This window comes from Plutella xylostella, chromosome 15, assembly GCF_932276165.1.
Source record: "Plutella xylostella chromosome 15, ilPluXylo3.1, whole genome shotgun sequence".
NCBI classification, from domain to species: domain Eukaryota; kingdom Metazoa; phylum Arthropoda; class Insecta; order Lepidoptera; family Plutellidae; genus Plutella; species Plutella xylostella.
This window is the reverse complement of record NC_063995.1, coordinates 1,746,657-1,763,965: the sequence shown is the minus strand read 5'-3', so window position 1 is coordinate 1,763,965 and position 17,309 is coordinate 1,746,657. Positions and strand designations below refer to the sequence as shown.

General features: G+C 42.4%; 1 protein-coding gene across 1 annotated transcript in view; it reads left to right on the top strand.

Annotated features, from left to right (window-relative positions):
- Positions 1-17,309, top strand: part of LOC105398688 (neuropathy target esterase sws) — a 36,820-nt gene that overhangs the window by 12,637 nt on the left and 6,874 nt on the right. The window contains exons 12-24 of the mRNA XM_048625758.1: positions 449-545; positions 871-1,079; positions 2,801-2,956; positions 3,429-3,585; positions 8,604-8,759; positions 9,196-9,314; positions 10,486-10,599; positions 10,982-11,164; positions 11,727-11,882; positions 12,200-12,319; positions 12,674-12,860; positions 15,772-15,888; positions 16,877-16,997. Coding sequence (XP_048481715.1) covers positions 449-545; positions 871-1,079; positions 2,801-2,956; positions 3,429-3,585; positions 8,604-8,759; positions 9,196-9,314; positions 10,486-10,599; positions 10,982-11,164; positions 11,727-11,882; positions 12,200-12,319; positions 12,674-12,860; positions 15,772-15,888; positions 16,877-16,997 — 1,892 coding nt within the window. The remainder of the gene's footprint in view (positions 1-448; positions 546-870; positions 1,080-2,800; positions 2,957-3,428; positions 3,586-8,603; positions 8,760-9,195; positions 9,315-10,485; positions 10,600-10,981; positions 11,165-11,726; positions 11,883-12,199; positions 12,320-12,673; positions 12,861-15,771; positions 15,889-16,876; positions 16,998-17,309) is intronic.

Here is a 17,309-nt window from a genome sequence, read left to right as displayed (position 1 = left end):
CTTAGATCTTTAAAACTACACATTACCCACGAATTTAAAAATTAACATTTATTAACGTTTTTTTTTGACTGACCTTTAATTTTTTCCAAACTCGCAAGTAACAATGTAATAATGTAATATTTTAATAATGTTTTCACTTCTAAGATGTATTGTAACGACTTGGGTGAGCCAGCCATAATGAAGGTATCATGAATGTTATCGTGGTTTTACTTATTAATATTATACATAAAAATTCTGCGCTAGATATTATAGAAACATGATTCACAATATTATGTTGTTCTAACCCTAAGCAGTGTCAGATTGCTAAAACACAGTGTTAACATACGTTAATAACTTATATGTGAATGTATGCGTATGTGTTTCTGAATGTATGTTTCTATAATTACATGGTACCTAAATATATACAAGTTTATATAAAATTTTAATATATTTTCTGTATGTGTTTCAGGATGTTGCGCTAGTGTACTTACTGTCTGGCGCTCTGGTGGTCTCCCAGAGGGTGGCTGAGGGCGAGGGTGAAGTGCACATGTTCACTGCCTACCCAGGTAAGTTACTATTACATTTAACGTAACATCTGAAGTAGTACTCTATCTATACAAACAAAAAGGTCTAGAAAGATGAAAGGTAATAAAGAAAAAGGCATTTATTTTGATTGCGAAGCTATTTATAAAAATGCAACCGATTGTTTCCATGATAGGAGTGTTTGGCAAGAACAAATTATTTGCAAAAGTCTCATAAGTCAGAAGTCCTAGACTTACACTAAATCTTGTTGGTATTTTATAAGCTAGCAATACATATAATTTCTACATCAAAACTCCTTCAGCATTCTCCGCCAGTCACTAACTTAAAATTTATAACCTCATTCCCCAGGCGAAGTCGAAGGCGGTCTCGCCGTCCTAACCGGGGAGCCCAGCTTCTTCTCCATCAGAGCGAAGCACTTCTCCCGCATAGGGCTCCTCTCCAAGACCGCCGTATACAGCATGATGCGCGAGCGGCCGAGCGTGGTGCTGCACATAGCGAACACCGTGGTGCGGAGACTGTCGCCGTTTGTGCGCCAGGTGGACTTTGCGCTGGACTGGGTGAGTTGGCTTTTTATTTATTTATTTATTTACTTAGAGACAAACAGTCATACATAATTTATCTGTAAATATAACTAGGTAGTATATTTTAGTGCGCTCACGAATGTTTATATTTTGTAATAATTTATGTGATATAGTGTCATATAGATAGGTGTCTTCCAAGAGGTGCCACAAAACGTGGACATCCTTACAGTATGGACATTCTTGTAGTAAGTACCGGTAGTTTGTCTATGGCATCTTAAGGCTCGGTTAGACAGCAGTCAGGGAATGAGAGCGCGGCGTGCCAAAACGAACGGAGCAATTAGAAACTGGTGTGTTTGGTTGAAAAGGTCTCTAAATGAGGAGTAGACTCAGCTTTATGTGGTCAAAATCGCTCTATCTTAGTAGCTCGCTCATTGGTTACGATAGTGGTGTGTTGGTCGACTATTGGTCCTCTCTCCAAGACACCGGGGAGCCCAGCTTCTTCTCCATCAGAGCGAAGCACTTCTCCCGCATAGGGCTCCTCTCCAAGACCGCCGTATACAGCATGATGCGCGAGCGGCCGAGCGTGGTGCTGCACATAGCGAACACCGTGGTGCGGAGACTGTCGCCGTTTGTGCGCCAGGTGGACTTTGCGCTGGACTGGGTGAGTTGGCTCTTTATGTGAGATAGTGTCATATAGGTGTCTATCAAGGAACGCCACAAAACTGTGTGATATGCCGTCTTTGTAGAAAAACTCGCGTTTATTTGTCAATGGCATCTTTAGTCTAGGTTAGACAGCAGAAAGAGAGTGAGGATGAGGGCGCCTCGATCCGAAACGAATGGAGTAATTAGAATCTGGTGTGTTTCTTTTGAAAGTTCTCTAAATGAGGAGTAAACTCAGCTTTATGTGGTCAAAATCGCTCCATTAGTGTCTCTTTCATTGGTCGCTATGCTGGGTCGGTCGACTATTTTCCGTCAGACAGTATAAAGCATGATCCGGAACGAACAGATAAATTCGAATTTTGTGTTCTTATCTTTGTGTCGTCAAAATCACTCTATTAGTAGCTCGCTCATTGGTCGCGATAGTGGTGTGTTGGTCGTCGACTATTGGTCCTCTCTCCAAGACACCGGGGAGCCCAGTTTCTTCTGCATCAGAGCGAAGCACTTCTCCCGCATAGGGCTCCTCTCCAAGACCGCCGTATACAGCATGATGCGCGAGCGGCCAAGCGTGGTGCTGCACATAGCGAACACCGTGGTGCGGAGACTGTCGCCGTTTGTGCGCCAGGTGGACTTTGCGCTGGACTGGGTGAGTTGGCTTTTTATGTAACATAGTTACTTTACTTTTTATGTCTTTATTGTCATATAGGTGTGTTTCAAGGCGAGTCGGCTCTTCATTTAATGGATATGGTCAAAGGAGTGCCAAAACACTTTGTTTTCAGACTTTTACAGCCACCTTGGCCCGCACATTTGAATCGGATATTCCGTTTACTTCTTTGCGTCATATAATCGATGGAATCGATGGTCAACGATGGTGATGTAGCAAGCTCTCTGGTGTCTATTGTAGCCTACATTACCAAAAGTGTGACTGCGTGTCGATGGGAAACATTAGACATTCACTGCTCTAGACTAGCTTATGGGTGTCGGACCTATACGTCCATTCTTGTAACCTATTCTCAATCTGCTAACAGAAGCCAATGTTTATTTAACACCTTCTGCTCTTCGAAGCATCCCAATGTTAACCACCTTATACCCCTCCCCAGGTATTCCTAGAATCTGGTCGCGCGGTATACCGACAAGACGAGGAGGCGGGCTCCACGCTGATCGTGCTGAGCGGCCGCCTGCGCTCCGTCATCACGCACCCCAACGGCAAGAAGGAGCTGCTCGCCGAGTACGGCAAGGGCGACCTCGTGGGCATCGTGAGTACATGTAGCCAGGTGTTGCTGGAGTCAGCAGTTTCAACCACTGTTGGATATAAACTTGGTTTGACCAAAATACCCTTTCTTCGGCCTTCTTACTCTAGCGACTAACTTCTTATATACGCTACAATAAAACAGAGCGATAGCGGTACGGTACAATGAATTTCAACTCAAACTGTACGCTACTAAAACCTGATAGTTGGCTATCTACAGTAGGAAACTTCCAGTTTGTTTCTTCATCCGTGACTCATGCTCTTATACCATCTGTGACTCATGCTCAATTACCTCTGTTGGTGGGACAAATCTAACCCCTATATCTGGAAGTAATTCTTTCAATTTAATGCTCACGTTACGTGGGTAGTCTGCGAAGAGCGGTCGCAAGCCGCATTACCGTTTTAGAATGAGAACAATAACCTATAACGCGTTTGGGTATTTTAAAATAAATATAAGACCTTCCTTCTATCTCCCCCAGGTGGAGATGGTGACACAAACCCGGCGCAGCACCACAGTGATGGCGGTGCGAGACTCGGAGCTGGCCAAGCTGCCCGAGGGACTGTTCAACGCCATCAAACTGCGCTTCCCCGTCGTTGTGACCAGATTGATTAATTTGTTGGGCCATAGGATCCTTGGTGAGTGTTCTTAAGAATAGCTAGACTTGTGACCTTGGAGAAAGTGCGTCAGATTAGTTGTCAGTCGCTAGCGGACCAGGGTATACAATACAAGGTAAGGTAAAGAAAAGGTAAATAAGTAATGCCCTTGAGCTACGCTCAAATCGTCACTACCTGGTCTACCTACCATTTCTCGAAGCGCTTCGTTGTATTTGTTTGAGGAAATGGGGTACCATTACTACGCAGAATAAAGCGTTGAAGTCTCGCTTTCGGTTCCGCGTCCAGCATTTAGCATGTTCCGTATGACACACGTTGACTGCCAGAGCCACAGTGATGGCGGTGCGAGACTCGGAGCTGGCCAAGCTGCCCGAGGGACTGTTCAACGCCATCAAACTGCGCTTCCCCATCGTTGTGACCAGATTGATTAATACAGAGCATAATGCGGCAGGGTATTCGGATTCTTTCACCGTGTCAGCGGTTCGCTTGTGGAACCAGTTACCATTGCATATAAGGCAATCGCAGTCCATTGAAACTTTTAAGTCTAAGGTTCGTCTGCACTACCTCCAGAAACAGAACAATCAGCTTAACTGATATAATACACATGTTTTGTTGTAAGTAGTATGTAAGTGTGACGATGATATTATTATATATATATAAAATATTATTTTAGTTAAGTATAGTATGTATTAGGTTTATGTATTGTATATGTATGTAACTTATAGGTATATATTTATTATACATGTATTATATACAAGTAAGTGTATTCTAGTGTTTGTAGGTATTTTTACAAAATTATCTTTCCTCTCAGTCTTTCGCACTACCTATAACTTTCTCCACAACACCCAAGGTTAGCTGGAAGAGAATGCTGTTAGCATTAAGTTCGCCTATGTACATAATTTTATTATTGTGCAATAAAGTATTTAATAATAATAATAATTAATTTGTTGGGCCATAGGATTCTTGGTAAGTGTTTTAAAAATAGCTGGACTTGAGGAGGATGTTGCTAACTGTCCAGAAGGGCTTGTACGGGTCGCATTTAAGACGTGACAAGAGTTTTGCATCGCGGTCACTCACATCGCGCAGCCTCAAGAGCGAGCGCCACGGAGAACTTTTGTCACGTCTTAATAGCGCCCCGTGCTACAGGGCCAGGGTATATCAGAGGTTCAAAATACGTCGAAACTCTTCGAGAAAAGGCAGGTATTGCGCTTCGCTTGGTTTGTCATGAAGGTGGCACACCGGTGTAAGCTTATATGTCACTCGGGGAGGATCCCTGCATGCACCCAATTTTAAACATCAATGGAATTCTTATTTAAGAACCAAACGTGGTCACATTTGCTTAGGTCCCTCATTCTATTCCGCGTCCAGCATTAAAGCTTGTCCCGTACGACACACGATGACTGCCAGAGCCACAGTGATGGCGGTGCGGGACTCGGAGCTGGCCAAGCTGCCCGAGGGACTGTTCAACGCCATCAAACTGCGCTTCCCCGTCGTTGTGACCAGGTTTATCAACTTGTTGGGCCATAGGATCCTTGGTGAGTCTTCTTAAGATAATAATAACTAGACTTGTGACCTTGGTGAAAGACCGTCAGATTAGTTGTCAGTCGCTAGCGGCCCAGGGTATACAATACAAGGTAAGGTAAATAAGTAGTGCCCTTGCGCTACGCTCAAATTGTCACTACCTGGTCTACCTACCATTTCTCGAAGCGCTTCGTTGTATTTGTTTGAGGAAATGGGGTACCATTACTACGCAGAATAAAGCGTTTTAAGTCCCGCATTCGATTCCGCGTCCAGGCCCTGTAGCACGGGGCACTATTAAGACGTGACAAAAATTGTCCGTCGCGCTCGCTCTTGAGGCTGCGTGATGTGAGTGAGCGCGATGCAAAACGCTTGTCACGTCTTAAATACGCCCCGTACTAGCCCTTCTGTATTAGGTAAGCATGTTCCGTATGACACACGTTGACTGCCAGAGCCACAGTGATGGCGGTGCGAGACTCGGAGCTGGCCAAGCTGCCCGAGGGGCTGTTCAACGCCATCAAACTGCGCTTCCCCGTCGTTGTGACGAGGTTGATCAACTTGTTGGGGCATAAGATCCTTGGAGAGTGTTGTTAGTGAGTGGGCGGCAAATACTGGCCAAATAGCTGTGCTTGTTATTTGGTAAGAGGACCAGCCAGTCAGAGAAGCGGTCAGTCGCTGTCTGCCTGGGGTGCGTCAGACGTACAAGGATATCAATCTATGATTCAAAATTTCCAATAAACCGTCCGACAATAAAAGTCCTTTTCAAATATGTGTGAGGGAAGCATCGATAATATTCTAAAACGGTTGAACGATAGTTTTCAAGGATAGGAAGACCATCTCATTAACCAACTATTAACTCCGTATTACTTCTACTCAGTGTCTGTGATACTTCTCATATTATTATTATTATTATTAAATTCTTTATTGCACATAAATTAATTTTGTACATAGGCGAACTTAATGCTAAAAGCATTCTCTTCCAGTTAACCTTGGGCGTTGTGGAGAAAGTGATAGGTAGTGCGAAAGACAATGAGGACAGTTTAATTTTGTTTAATATCTATATCGTTAAACACTAGAATATATACTTACTTATACATAATATTATAAAATAAACGTATACCTACATACATAATTTAAATATATAGTTACTATAACAAAAAATTATAATATCATCGTCTCACTTACATACTACAACAAAAACAGATAAACTATTTATTAGATCTGCTGCTGATTGTTCTGCTTCTGGAGGTAGTGCAGACGAACCTTAGACTTAAAGGTTTCTATGGACTGCGATTGACTTATATGCAATGGTAACTGGTTCCACAAGCGAACCGCTGACACGGTGAAAGAATCCGAATACCCTGCCGCATTATGCTCTGGGGTACGAAAGAGCAAATTTCGACTTGACCGTTGAGGACGGTCAGTAAAGTCAAAGAATGAAAAGCGATCAGTTAAGTAAGAGGGGGCACAAGGATTATAAACTATACCATATACTAGGGAAACAATATGAGCATTCCTTCGATGACGGATGTTGAGCCACTTGAGTTTATTACGAAAATCGGTGACATGGTCATACTTACGCAGGCCAAAAATATAGCGAATGCATAAGTTGAGCAGACGGTCGAGTTTATCAAGTAGCTCTTCGGTGAGATCAGGGTAACACACATCTGCGTAATCAATGATAGGGAGCAACAAGGAGTTGACTAGCGTAACTTTGGTCGAGTACGGCAGGAAATTCTGCAACCGTTTTAGTCCATGCATCGAGGCATAGATCTTGCGACTAATTTCTGAGACATGCAATTCCCATGACAGGTTATTCTGGATATGAAGACCAAGGTTTTTAACACTGTCACAGTAAGGCAAAGTAACCCCATTGAAGATTACTGGTGGTAGTGGGCCGTTTCGCAGTCTAGCTAAGTGATACCTGCTGCCAACAAACATAACTTGGGTTTTAGAGGGATTGACTAGGAGACCGTAGTTTGCTGTCCAATTTTTGACTGCATCAAGATCAGCAGTCATCCTGTCAATAGCCTCCAAAACATCACCGGGACCACAGGAAACATACAATTGCATATCGTCAGCGTACAAGTGGTAAGAGGTGAACTTAAGAACGGAGACCAGCGTATTGATAAATACTGAAAAAAGGATAGGGGAAAGGACACCACCTTGGGGCACGCCGGCTGTGACATCACACCAGTCCGATTCAATGTCATCGGACCGGATGCGTTGTCGGCGACCACTCAAGTAGGAAGAGAACCACTCGGCTACTGAGCCAGACATATTAAGAGAACGGAGTATGGACAAGAGGATATCATGATCGACACAGTTGAAGGCGTTGCTAAAGTCAAGAAGTGTAAGGAGAGTTAGTTGGCTATCGTCCACGGCCTTACGAAGGTCATCAGTAATTTTAATGAGAGCGGAGCAAGTACTATGGGATGGACGAAATCCCGATTGAAGGGGGTTTAGGAGATTGTTAGAGGAGAGAAAATTCGAGAACTGCCGCAACACTACGCGTTCAAGTACCTTAGAAAGGAACGGGAGAATTGATATGGGCCGGTAGTGTTTAAATTCAACAGGACTCGAAATTTTTGGGACGGGAACCATGAAGGCCAATTTCCAGAGGGTGGGAAACGTGCCTGAGGATAAAGAGAAGTTGATGATAGAGGTAATAGAAGACAGGATAAAAGGGAGAATCGGAAGCAGCATGACACGACCGATGCCGTCACTGCCAACCGCCTTGCTGGGGATAGAGAGAATAATCTTTTTAATGTCTGTCTCAGTAACCGGTGTAAAATGGAGGGGAGAAGATGCTGCGATAGGCAAAGCTTGAATATTGCTGATGGTGAGGGCTTTAGTAAGAGGATCAAGGATATGGGGAGGGGATGAGAAGTGTCGGTTGAGGCCGTCCTTGTCAACAGACAGTGGCTGGTCCTTCCTACACCTTCCTAAACCCAGAGAATGGAGAAACTGCCATAAGTTCTTGGACGAACAGTTTTCGACTGACGAGTGGATATGCCGGCGCTTTGCATTTCGGATCATCTGATTGCAGCGGTTTCGCACGGATTTGAAATTATTCCAGTTGGCCTCCGATGGATCCTTCTTATGCTTGCGGCGCAGTGCGTCACGGTAAGCCATCTGCTTGCGTATCGCAGGTGTCAGCCAGGGGGCTGGGGGCCGCTTCATTCGGACTGGATGTAGAGGCGCATGACGATCCAGAAGGTCGGTGACGAGGCTATTAAAGCACTTAACCTTGTCGTCGATATTGTCAATGCGCTCTATTTGTATCCAATCGGTGCTAGCAGCATCATAGCTAACTTTATACCAAAAATACATGTCTACAGGTCCCTGTTGCATAAGTGGTATAGTAAGCCGAAATCAATGAGCATTCTGAACAACTTTTGTACCAGGACTTTTGAATACTCCCGTTTTGAAACACCCTGTATACCATCCACCTCTCTCAACCCAGGTATGATTCCCATTTTGCAACACCCTGTATAACTACCCCCCTTTTCCTCTTCTCTCAGGTTCCTGGCAGAAGCCCACCGTAGGGCTCGGCACAGCGACCCTCGAGGCGCGCTCGACACAGCACAACTTCTCCACAGTGGCGGTGGTGCCGGTCGGTGAAGATGTTCCACTGACTGCGTTCACTTATGAGCTGTACCACTCGCTGTGTGCTATTGGTGAGTTTAATGAAATACAAGATTCCAGGGCTGCAGTGTAGAACACTTAGTCTTACAATAAGGCTATGAAACCATAAAAAAAATATTGTTGTAATACTTACAAGAAGAGTTGAAAAAAATACAGGTGTTTACTCTCAAGGAAATTTATTTTACCCGCAACCGCAAGCTACCCAACGTTCTAGCCGGACATAGTAAATCAGATGGGTTACTTTTGCTTAAATGCCAAAAATCGGACGAATGAAAGTTGTCACGTAATCGGTACGTTTAATGCAGCGTAACAGAGTCATGGTTAGCGCCGCAACGCTCCAATGCTTCCTTTTTAGTATTTTAAGAATGATCCTCCAGGCCACCTATAAAAATGAAATATCTGCCCTTAATTTTTTGTAAGCTAGGTACACGCTCCAGGCACTTCTTAAATTTAATTATCTGCTTCCAGGCCCGACGGTCCGCCTCACCTCTGACGTGATCCGCAAGCTGCTGGGGCTCACCATCATGGACCCCAACAACGAGTACCGGCTCAGCTCCTGGCTGGCGCAGCAGGAGGACAAGCACAAGGTAATGGTTGAATTCCGACCACGGCAGCTAATTTCCTTAGCCGGATCCACACACCAGAGTAACAGGGAGCCGTTTATCAGTTTTGTGTTCATGGCCTTCCTTCAACTATGTGTCAAGTACACATGAGCCATCATTCTCTTAAGCCAATGGGGACTACCGTTTTTTTGCTCACCAGTTGGCGCCACTGTCGACTGAGGTCAAGAGGTATAGCTGTCAAACTTATCAAAATTGACTTTATCTATTACTTATACTTTTTATATTATAAAATCTTGAATCTCATAAGCTTAGAAGCGTCCGTAGTCGAGATGGTTTCAGTGATCGTAACTGATCACTGAGGTTAAGCAACAACTGGCACGGTCAGCCGTTGGATGGGTGACCGAATCAAGTGGTTCTTTTCTGGACGCTTCCGTGCTTCGGACTGCCGTGGGTCCCGGTTGCTGCTTCGGCAGCAGTCGTTAAGCCTAGTCAGAGGCCTTTATCATCATCATCATCATCAGCCAATAATCATCCACTGCTGGAAATAGGCCTCTCCCAATAAGGGGCGCCACTACACTCGGTCCTCGGCCTTCCTCATCCAACCACTACCGGCTACCCGCCTAAGGTCGTCAGTCCAGCGGGCAGGAGGGCGTCCCACGCTGCGTTTGCCTGTTCGTGGTCTCCACTCGAGAACCCGTCTACCCCAACGGTTATCAGTTCTTCGGCAGATATGACAAGCCCACTGCCACTTCAGCTTGAATATTTTGATAGCTATGTAACCTTAGTCCTCTGACGGATAAGCTCATTTCTAATACGATTCATCAAAGAAACCCCAAGCATAGCTCTCTCCATAGCACGCTGAGCGACTTGAAATCCGTGGACCAGTCCTACCGTCAGTGTCCACGTCTCTGCACCATACGTCATCACTGGCAGGACGCACTGGTTGAAGACTTTTGTCTTCTGGCTCTGAGGCCTTCGGGCAGCTTGAAAACATCTGACAGTCGGGTTGCCCACTTACCCGAACAACTTCAGTGCATTGTACTCATTCAAAAACGGCGATACGGTTCGTGACCTATCACGTGAGTACAAATGTACAGCTAAAAGATTAAGATTGCAAACACATTAGGTACATACTCTAATAAAACCGTGGGCTTATACTGTCGAGGATATAAATTATATTGTTTTCTGTTCACAGGTGGCTCTGTACCAGTGCGATCCGAGTCTGACGCACTGGACGCAGCGCTGTATTCGACAAGCCGACTGCATACTGCTCGTGGCGCTGGGCGACAAACAACCCAGTATTGGCAAGGTAATTATAATCATCATAATTATTTACTTTATAGCTAATTTTTTTCTTCTGTTTGAAAATCATGATCATATGGATTATTTTGTTATTTTTCCTGTTTTAAATTAAAGAGCCAGATCAAAATGTCAGGATTTTTGCGTCCATTTATTGTCAAAGTAATACATTTTGGGTTAATATCACACCCGCTTTTGTAATGTTGCACGGGAAATAATTAGAACTAGAACTCTTCTTGAAAAAAATCCTTCGATTGCGCAGGTAAAGTTTCGACAAAAGGCTCCACCGTGCTAATTTCCGTAAAAACTTATATAACTTATTTAAAAATATGTAAAAGAACATGTACCTTGACATATTCTCTCAACTAACACTCAATTTCCCCCCCAAACAGATAGAAAAAGAAATCGAGCGCCTCGCCATCCGCACGCAAAAGGAACTAGTGCTACTCCACCGCGCCAACGGGCCTGCCCCTTCAGGCACCGTGCACTGGCTCAACATGAGGTCCTGGGTGTCCCAGCACCACCACGTGCGCTGCCCCACGCGCATGTTCACCAGGAAGACTAGCTACAGGATCGTGAGTACACAGAGTATAATTTGTCTTGATCATCAGCTCGATAATGTATACTGATGGACAATATGCCGCCTTAGAGTCCACTACCGAGTGGTGCAGCTCCGGTGACACTGGCATCGCGACAGTATGAGAACAAAGACACTGACTTATCAATGTGCCACTTCGGTCGGCCTAAGTTTCTGTCGCAGCGTCAGTGTCGCTGGAGCGACATAGCTCGGAAGTGGACTCTTATAAAGTTTTCCCGTTAATATTTCGGGATAAATAGTATCCTATGTGTTAATTTTGGGTATCAGCTTCCTACAAATTCCACAAAAATTGGTTCACCCGTTTTCAGTGACAAGAGTAACAAAGTTTGATGTTTGTTAAATAAACATCCAGACCAACTTTCACTAATAACAATCGTACCACACAAACAATTGTCTTAAAAAAAATCTCTTGAAGCGATAAGACCACCATTTTTGTATTTATGATAATATGTTAGTATATAACTTCTTTTCTTGTTGTGTACAAATAAATAATATTCTTACTGTCTATCTATCTAACACCCCCATTTTTCTCTCCACAGAGCGAGCTCTACAGCAAAGTCCTGATGTCAGAACCCTCGGTCCATTCAGACTTCTCCCGGCTGGCGCGCTGGCTGGCCGGCACCAGCGTGGGGCTGGTGCTGGGCGGCGGCGGCGCGAGGGGCGCCGCACACGTCGGCATGTTGAAGGCTGTTCAGGTGAGGAATTTGACAAAGGTTCCACGATAATTCTGGCATCAGTATGGTCAGGGTTAGGGTTAAACTGACGCCAGGATTATGAAACATTTCAAAAATATTTATTTCTTACCATATCGTTCAGTAGTCCGTCAATCAACCGGTTAGAGTGGTTAGACGATCATTCTCCCGTCATTCTGAGCGAAACTGATCCCAAAAATCTAGAAGCAATGATTTGGATCCAGTAGGTTAAGAGAGTTTAGGCGTATGAAAAACATTCGCTCGTCGATATAATTTCTAAACTGGCAATTATTATAACAAAGTCCGTATGCATTTTTCAGGAAGCCGGTATCCCCATAGATATGGTGGGCGGCGTCAGCATCGGGGCCTTCATGGGCGCGCTGTGGTGCATGGACCGCAACATCACTACTGTCACGCAGAAGGCTAGGGAGTGGTCGCAGGTATAGTTGGATTCACGTGACTTGACTAGAAGTAGAGGGTATGTTTAGGTTTACTCGTGGGAGCATAGGGCGAGGTCACATAAATACAGCCTGTAAATTGTCCACTGGCATGGCCTTCATAACGCTGGAGGGTTGTCGACATAATGTAATGTGTGGAGCTCCACCCATGATGCCCTGCGTGCCATTACACCTATAACATGCACCAAAACGAAGTAGGTAATAATCGTAAAATCGCAAAGGGAGAAGAATTTTGCACTTTTTAAATAAAATTGTAACTATCCTAGATATTATAAATATTAAGGTTCATTACTTAGATGAATTACCTACATTAATCGGATCACACTCTCATTCTAGAAAATGACGCAATGGGGCAAGCAGCTTCTAGACCTCACGTACCCGGCCACGTCCATGTTCTCCGGACGCCACTTCAACGCCACCATCCGGGGCACGTTCGCGGACGTCCACATCGAGGACCTGTGGATCCCGTACTTCACCGTCACCACGGACATTACCGAGAGCTGCATGAGGGTGCATCGGCATGGTGAGTTTTGTGGTCTGGTGAAGAGTTGTGTGGTTTTGGAGAGGTGGGTTTACATCGAACGAACAAAGACCTCTCTAAAGAAGATCATTCTTTCAACGTTAAACTTCAGTGATCATTTTAAATAAGACACGCTATATTTCCAACAGTAACTTTGGAGGAATGCTCTTGTTTTTTTATTTGATGTGTTCGTTTGATGTAAATAAACCGTAACCATTTTGTGATTCTGTAAGGAATTAAGCTAGATGCCAGAAAATCTTGTTAAGCATTTAATGCTAAGCATCATTTACATACATTATTTGACATATTTTGATGGAAAGAATAATTTAAAAGAAAACTGATCCATAGATGACGATGCTATTAAAAGTTTATTTATAAGCATAAGCTGGAACTTAAGCCATAATGTGCTCTTGATGCACCCAAATTACTCTTGGGTAATTTTTATTATCCATTTGTAAGCAGGAAAGTCTTTAATCTGCTAGAGCTTTGCACTTGAAACTTGCGACTCGCGTTGGTGGTGTTATAGTATGAGAATGTATGTAAGTATGTACGCTAATAAGAACACATCAACGCTATTTGCAAAACAGAAACTTTCAGAAATAAATGTCGCTTTATAGTTTGTACATATACAGCTAGCACCAAAATAGCTCCTAGCTACATAACATTCACGCCTATATTAGTATGTGAAACTAATAAATTATACACAGATCAATAGCCAATAGGCACTGAATATAAATGTTGTGACATTAGCACTAAGTGACTCAATGGTCAAACATGGGAGGATTTGTTGACCCCCTAAAACCTAAGTTGCTTGCTTACTACAAAGATTCTCATGTAAAAAATACTTGTAGCGAGGAAGAAGCTTTAGCGAAATAATGGCTTATTCTAGAAATTAAATCATCACGCCATTTTGTGTGTGACTATGAGGTTGGCCATTTCAAATCTAGAATTATTTTACAGTAGAGGTCTCGATAAATGAAACAGTAAATTTCAGCCTTCTATTTTACTATTCTATGTGTTTCATTTAGCGAGGTATCTACATTGTATACAGAACTAACTTCACACATCATTATGGCCCTAATAAAAAATATAATTGGATATTTTCAAAAAAGTGTGTTATTGCAACAACACATTTCATGGACAGGAAGCCAATGGTTTTCGTGTGATTATTAATTAAAATATGTATATCAATAATTATTATATGCTTACCGCACTTGTATACTAACCCGATGACGGTATTACATAAGAATTTAGTAGTAAAATAATTCATAATATTATGCTTTTACATACGGAACTAATTTATAATAACATGTTCGGATTTTAATGGACATTTGATTATTGCATGGTGCAAAAGTTATTGTGCATATCATCAGTAAGGTTAACGTACTAAAGGTGACCCTGAAGACATAGTATAATAATATATGATAGTTTTTTATAGTATCGGATCTGCTGACCAGAAATCCGAAATCACGTTGTGTATTATACATTCACGGTTTACTAACATGCACATGCACAGTTCCAAAGGCCATCTTTATGATAGTAATCTTCGCACTTTGACAGTGTGAGTGCGACGGTGGCGCACCTATGTGAAATCCGAGAGGAGGTTGTCATAATGTTTGGTCTCTCGGAATCTAGTGCAAACACCTAGTATGAATAAGTGGATAATCACAGAATTCGTGCTAGGCACATTGTTAGTAAACCAGTGTTTCATAACACAAATACACTCAAAAAGAAAAAAAGCTTTGTCGATATTTTATATGTTTTGCTCGTCCGTAACGTAGCCACATGTGTTGTTTTCGTTGTAACATATTTTTTTCAACTTTTTATTTTAATTTTGTCAGCTATATTTTTTATTTTGTCTCCCTTACAACCACACTCACATGCATTTTAAATGTGCTATGTCATTGGTGTCGATGTCAGAGTAAAAAATAAGATTCCCAAAGTATTTAGTATCTTCCCACTTTGCAACATTTACATTTTATGGTCATATTTATTTTGGTGTTTTGAGGTATAATGATTTCTGATCATACGAATCCGACATTTGCTTTTGGGGTGATGCCATTACATTATGACAAAATTATTTAAAATAGAAAGCGTTTGTGATTGGTTTACTACAATAATTGCTGATAGCTTTAATTAATTGGGCATTTGTGCGTTTGCGCATAGAAATTAGTCTCTTGAATGTCGGGTTGGGCTGCCATCTTGTTTGTATTGTCATTCATTCATTGATTAATTCATTATCATCAACTGTTTCATATAGAATCTCATTGTCATCATGTAGTATATGCATGAGTGTGGTTTAATATCAATTTTAAGATTTCTTTGTACTTACCTCAATGTAGTTACTGTCTTGCTAATGTTACTAAAAATTATTCTCGATTCATGCATGTTGCTCTGTCGACCATCCATTTTAGATATTTGTCTTGTGGTTATTTAATGATGTGTAATTAATATGCTATGCTAAATAATAATAATTTAAACGTCGTGGTTGTAGTGACATCTAGTGACATAAGAGTTTAATAATGGACACCTCATGGGGTCGTTTAAAAGAAAATGCAACTAACAGGTATGTTTGCTTATAAATTAGATTTACTTCTCTACTCAAAGGTTTCTGGTCTTGGTTTTCCACCTCACAACCATTACTTTTCTCTCCATGGATTGTGTTGTTTACAATAGAGTTTAATTAAAAACTTAAGCACTTCACATCATCACTTCTCATGTTTTAAAATATGTAAATAAAGTAGTTACGGTGGCGCGCGCACTTTTAGATTCGAAATTAGTTTTTAATATAATCCGTGTAGGTTTTGCAAAAGGAGTTTTGTTTAAAAACCAAAAAGAGTCAAACCTCATTCGATTCAGGACTGTTGAGATTCCAAATTTGAAATGCGGTTGAAATGATGACTTCGCGCTGCAGGTTCCCTCTGGCGTTACATTCGCGCGTCGATGTCGCTCAGCGGGTACATGCCGCCATTATGCGACCCGGTAGACGGCCACCTCCTATTGGACGGCGGTTACGTCAACAACTTGCCAGGTAAACCAATCACAGAGCGCCGGCCCGTGTGTGCGTAACTTTCCCAACTTAGAACGCGTGGATGTGTGACTTTCTGAGTGTAAATATGTTTTATATGTGAAGCTGTAGATAATGGTAGCTTTAGGTTTCCTTTCTGTGACTCTTCTCTTTTTCTTTGGGTTTTTTCAAAAGTTTTATTAACTGAGTTATACGTGACGAAACAGATTTACACTCAGCCAAACGAAGGTAAGTGATGGCACTCCCAAAAACACATGTACGGATGGGTGCCGCCATTTTGAGTGAGTGAGACGGGTGGCCCGGGGTTTTCTCTCTCGCTCACTCTTCAGGTCTTTTGAAATAGGTACGTTGTGGAGGTATGTCCGCGCTTCCATGAGCATCGCCGGAATTTTCCCGCCAATTTGCGATCCTATAGATGGCCATCTTATACTGGACGGATGCTACACGAATAATGTGCCTGGTAAGTGATTTTGTATTTTATTTGCGACTAATTATATGGCTGATGTTACATGGATTATCTGAATAAATGCTTTGATCAGTCCTAGTTAGTCTCCCTATTGTTAAATAGTATTTGTGCCAGAAAAGTTTAGATGGCCTTTAATTGCCATATTCGTTGTTAATACTAATTGAAGACTTTGCTAGTGTAGCAATTTGATTAATATAATATCACATGCTAATTGTTTATTAAATGCACAACGTTGCTTGAACTGCTAAAAAGTATAAATACAACTTGTACTTATTAAAACATAATATTATTATGTCTACCTATAATGTCAGAATCCCAAAGAATTAGATAGAATTTCTTATCTTTCTATAAATATCTGTTTATTGGATAATTTCAGATTTTAATAGCCTATATCCAGCCGTAGAATGCTTTTCTACGGCTGGATATAAATATACCTAGAGATAGATAAGTGTCAGAATTCAATTCTCGAATAGAATGCTCTCGAATCTAAACCCCACTCTAACCGCCCCCCCCTACACATTCCAGCGGACGTGATGCGCTCACTCGGCGCCAAGCACATCCTAGCAGTGGACGTCGGGTCACAAGACGACACGGACCTGACCAACTACGGAGACGACCTGTCCGGCTGGTGGCTGCTGTGGAAGAAGTACGTGCCGGAATTATATATATACAGATATATTTATATAATATAGATATATATCGTCGTCCCGCGAGCTTCGCTTCGCAATAAAAAGATTTCCCGTGGGAATCCGGCGATAAAAAGTAGCCTATGTTCTTTCTCATTGTCTAGACTATCTGTATACCAAATTTCACTCAAATCCGTTCAGTAGTTTTTAACCGACTTCAAAAAAAGGAGGAGGTTCTCAATTCGTCGGGATCTTTTTTTGGCGTGAAAGAGTAACAAACAGACAGACAGGCAGACAGACAGACACAGTTACTTTCGCATTTATAATATTAG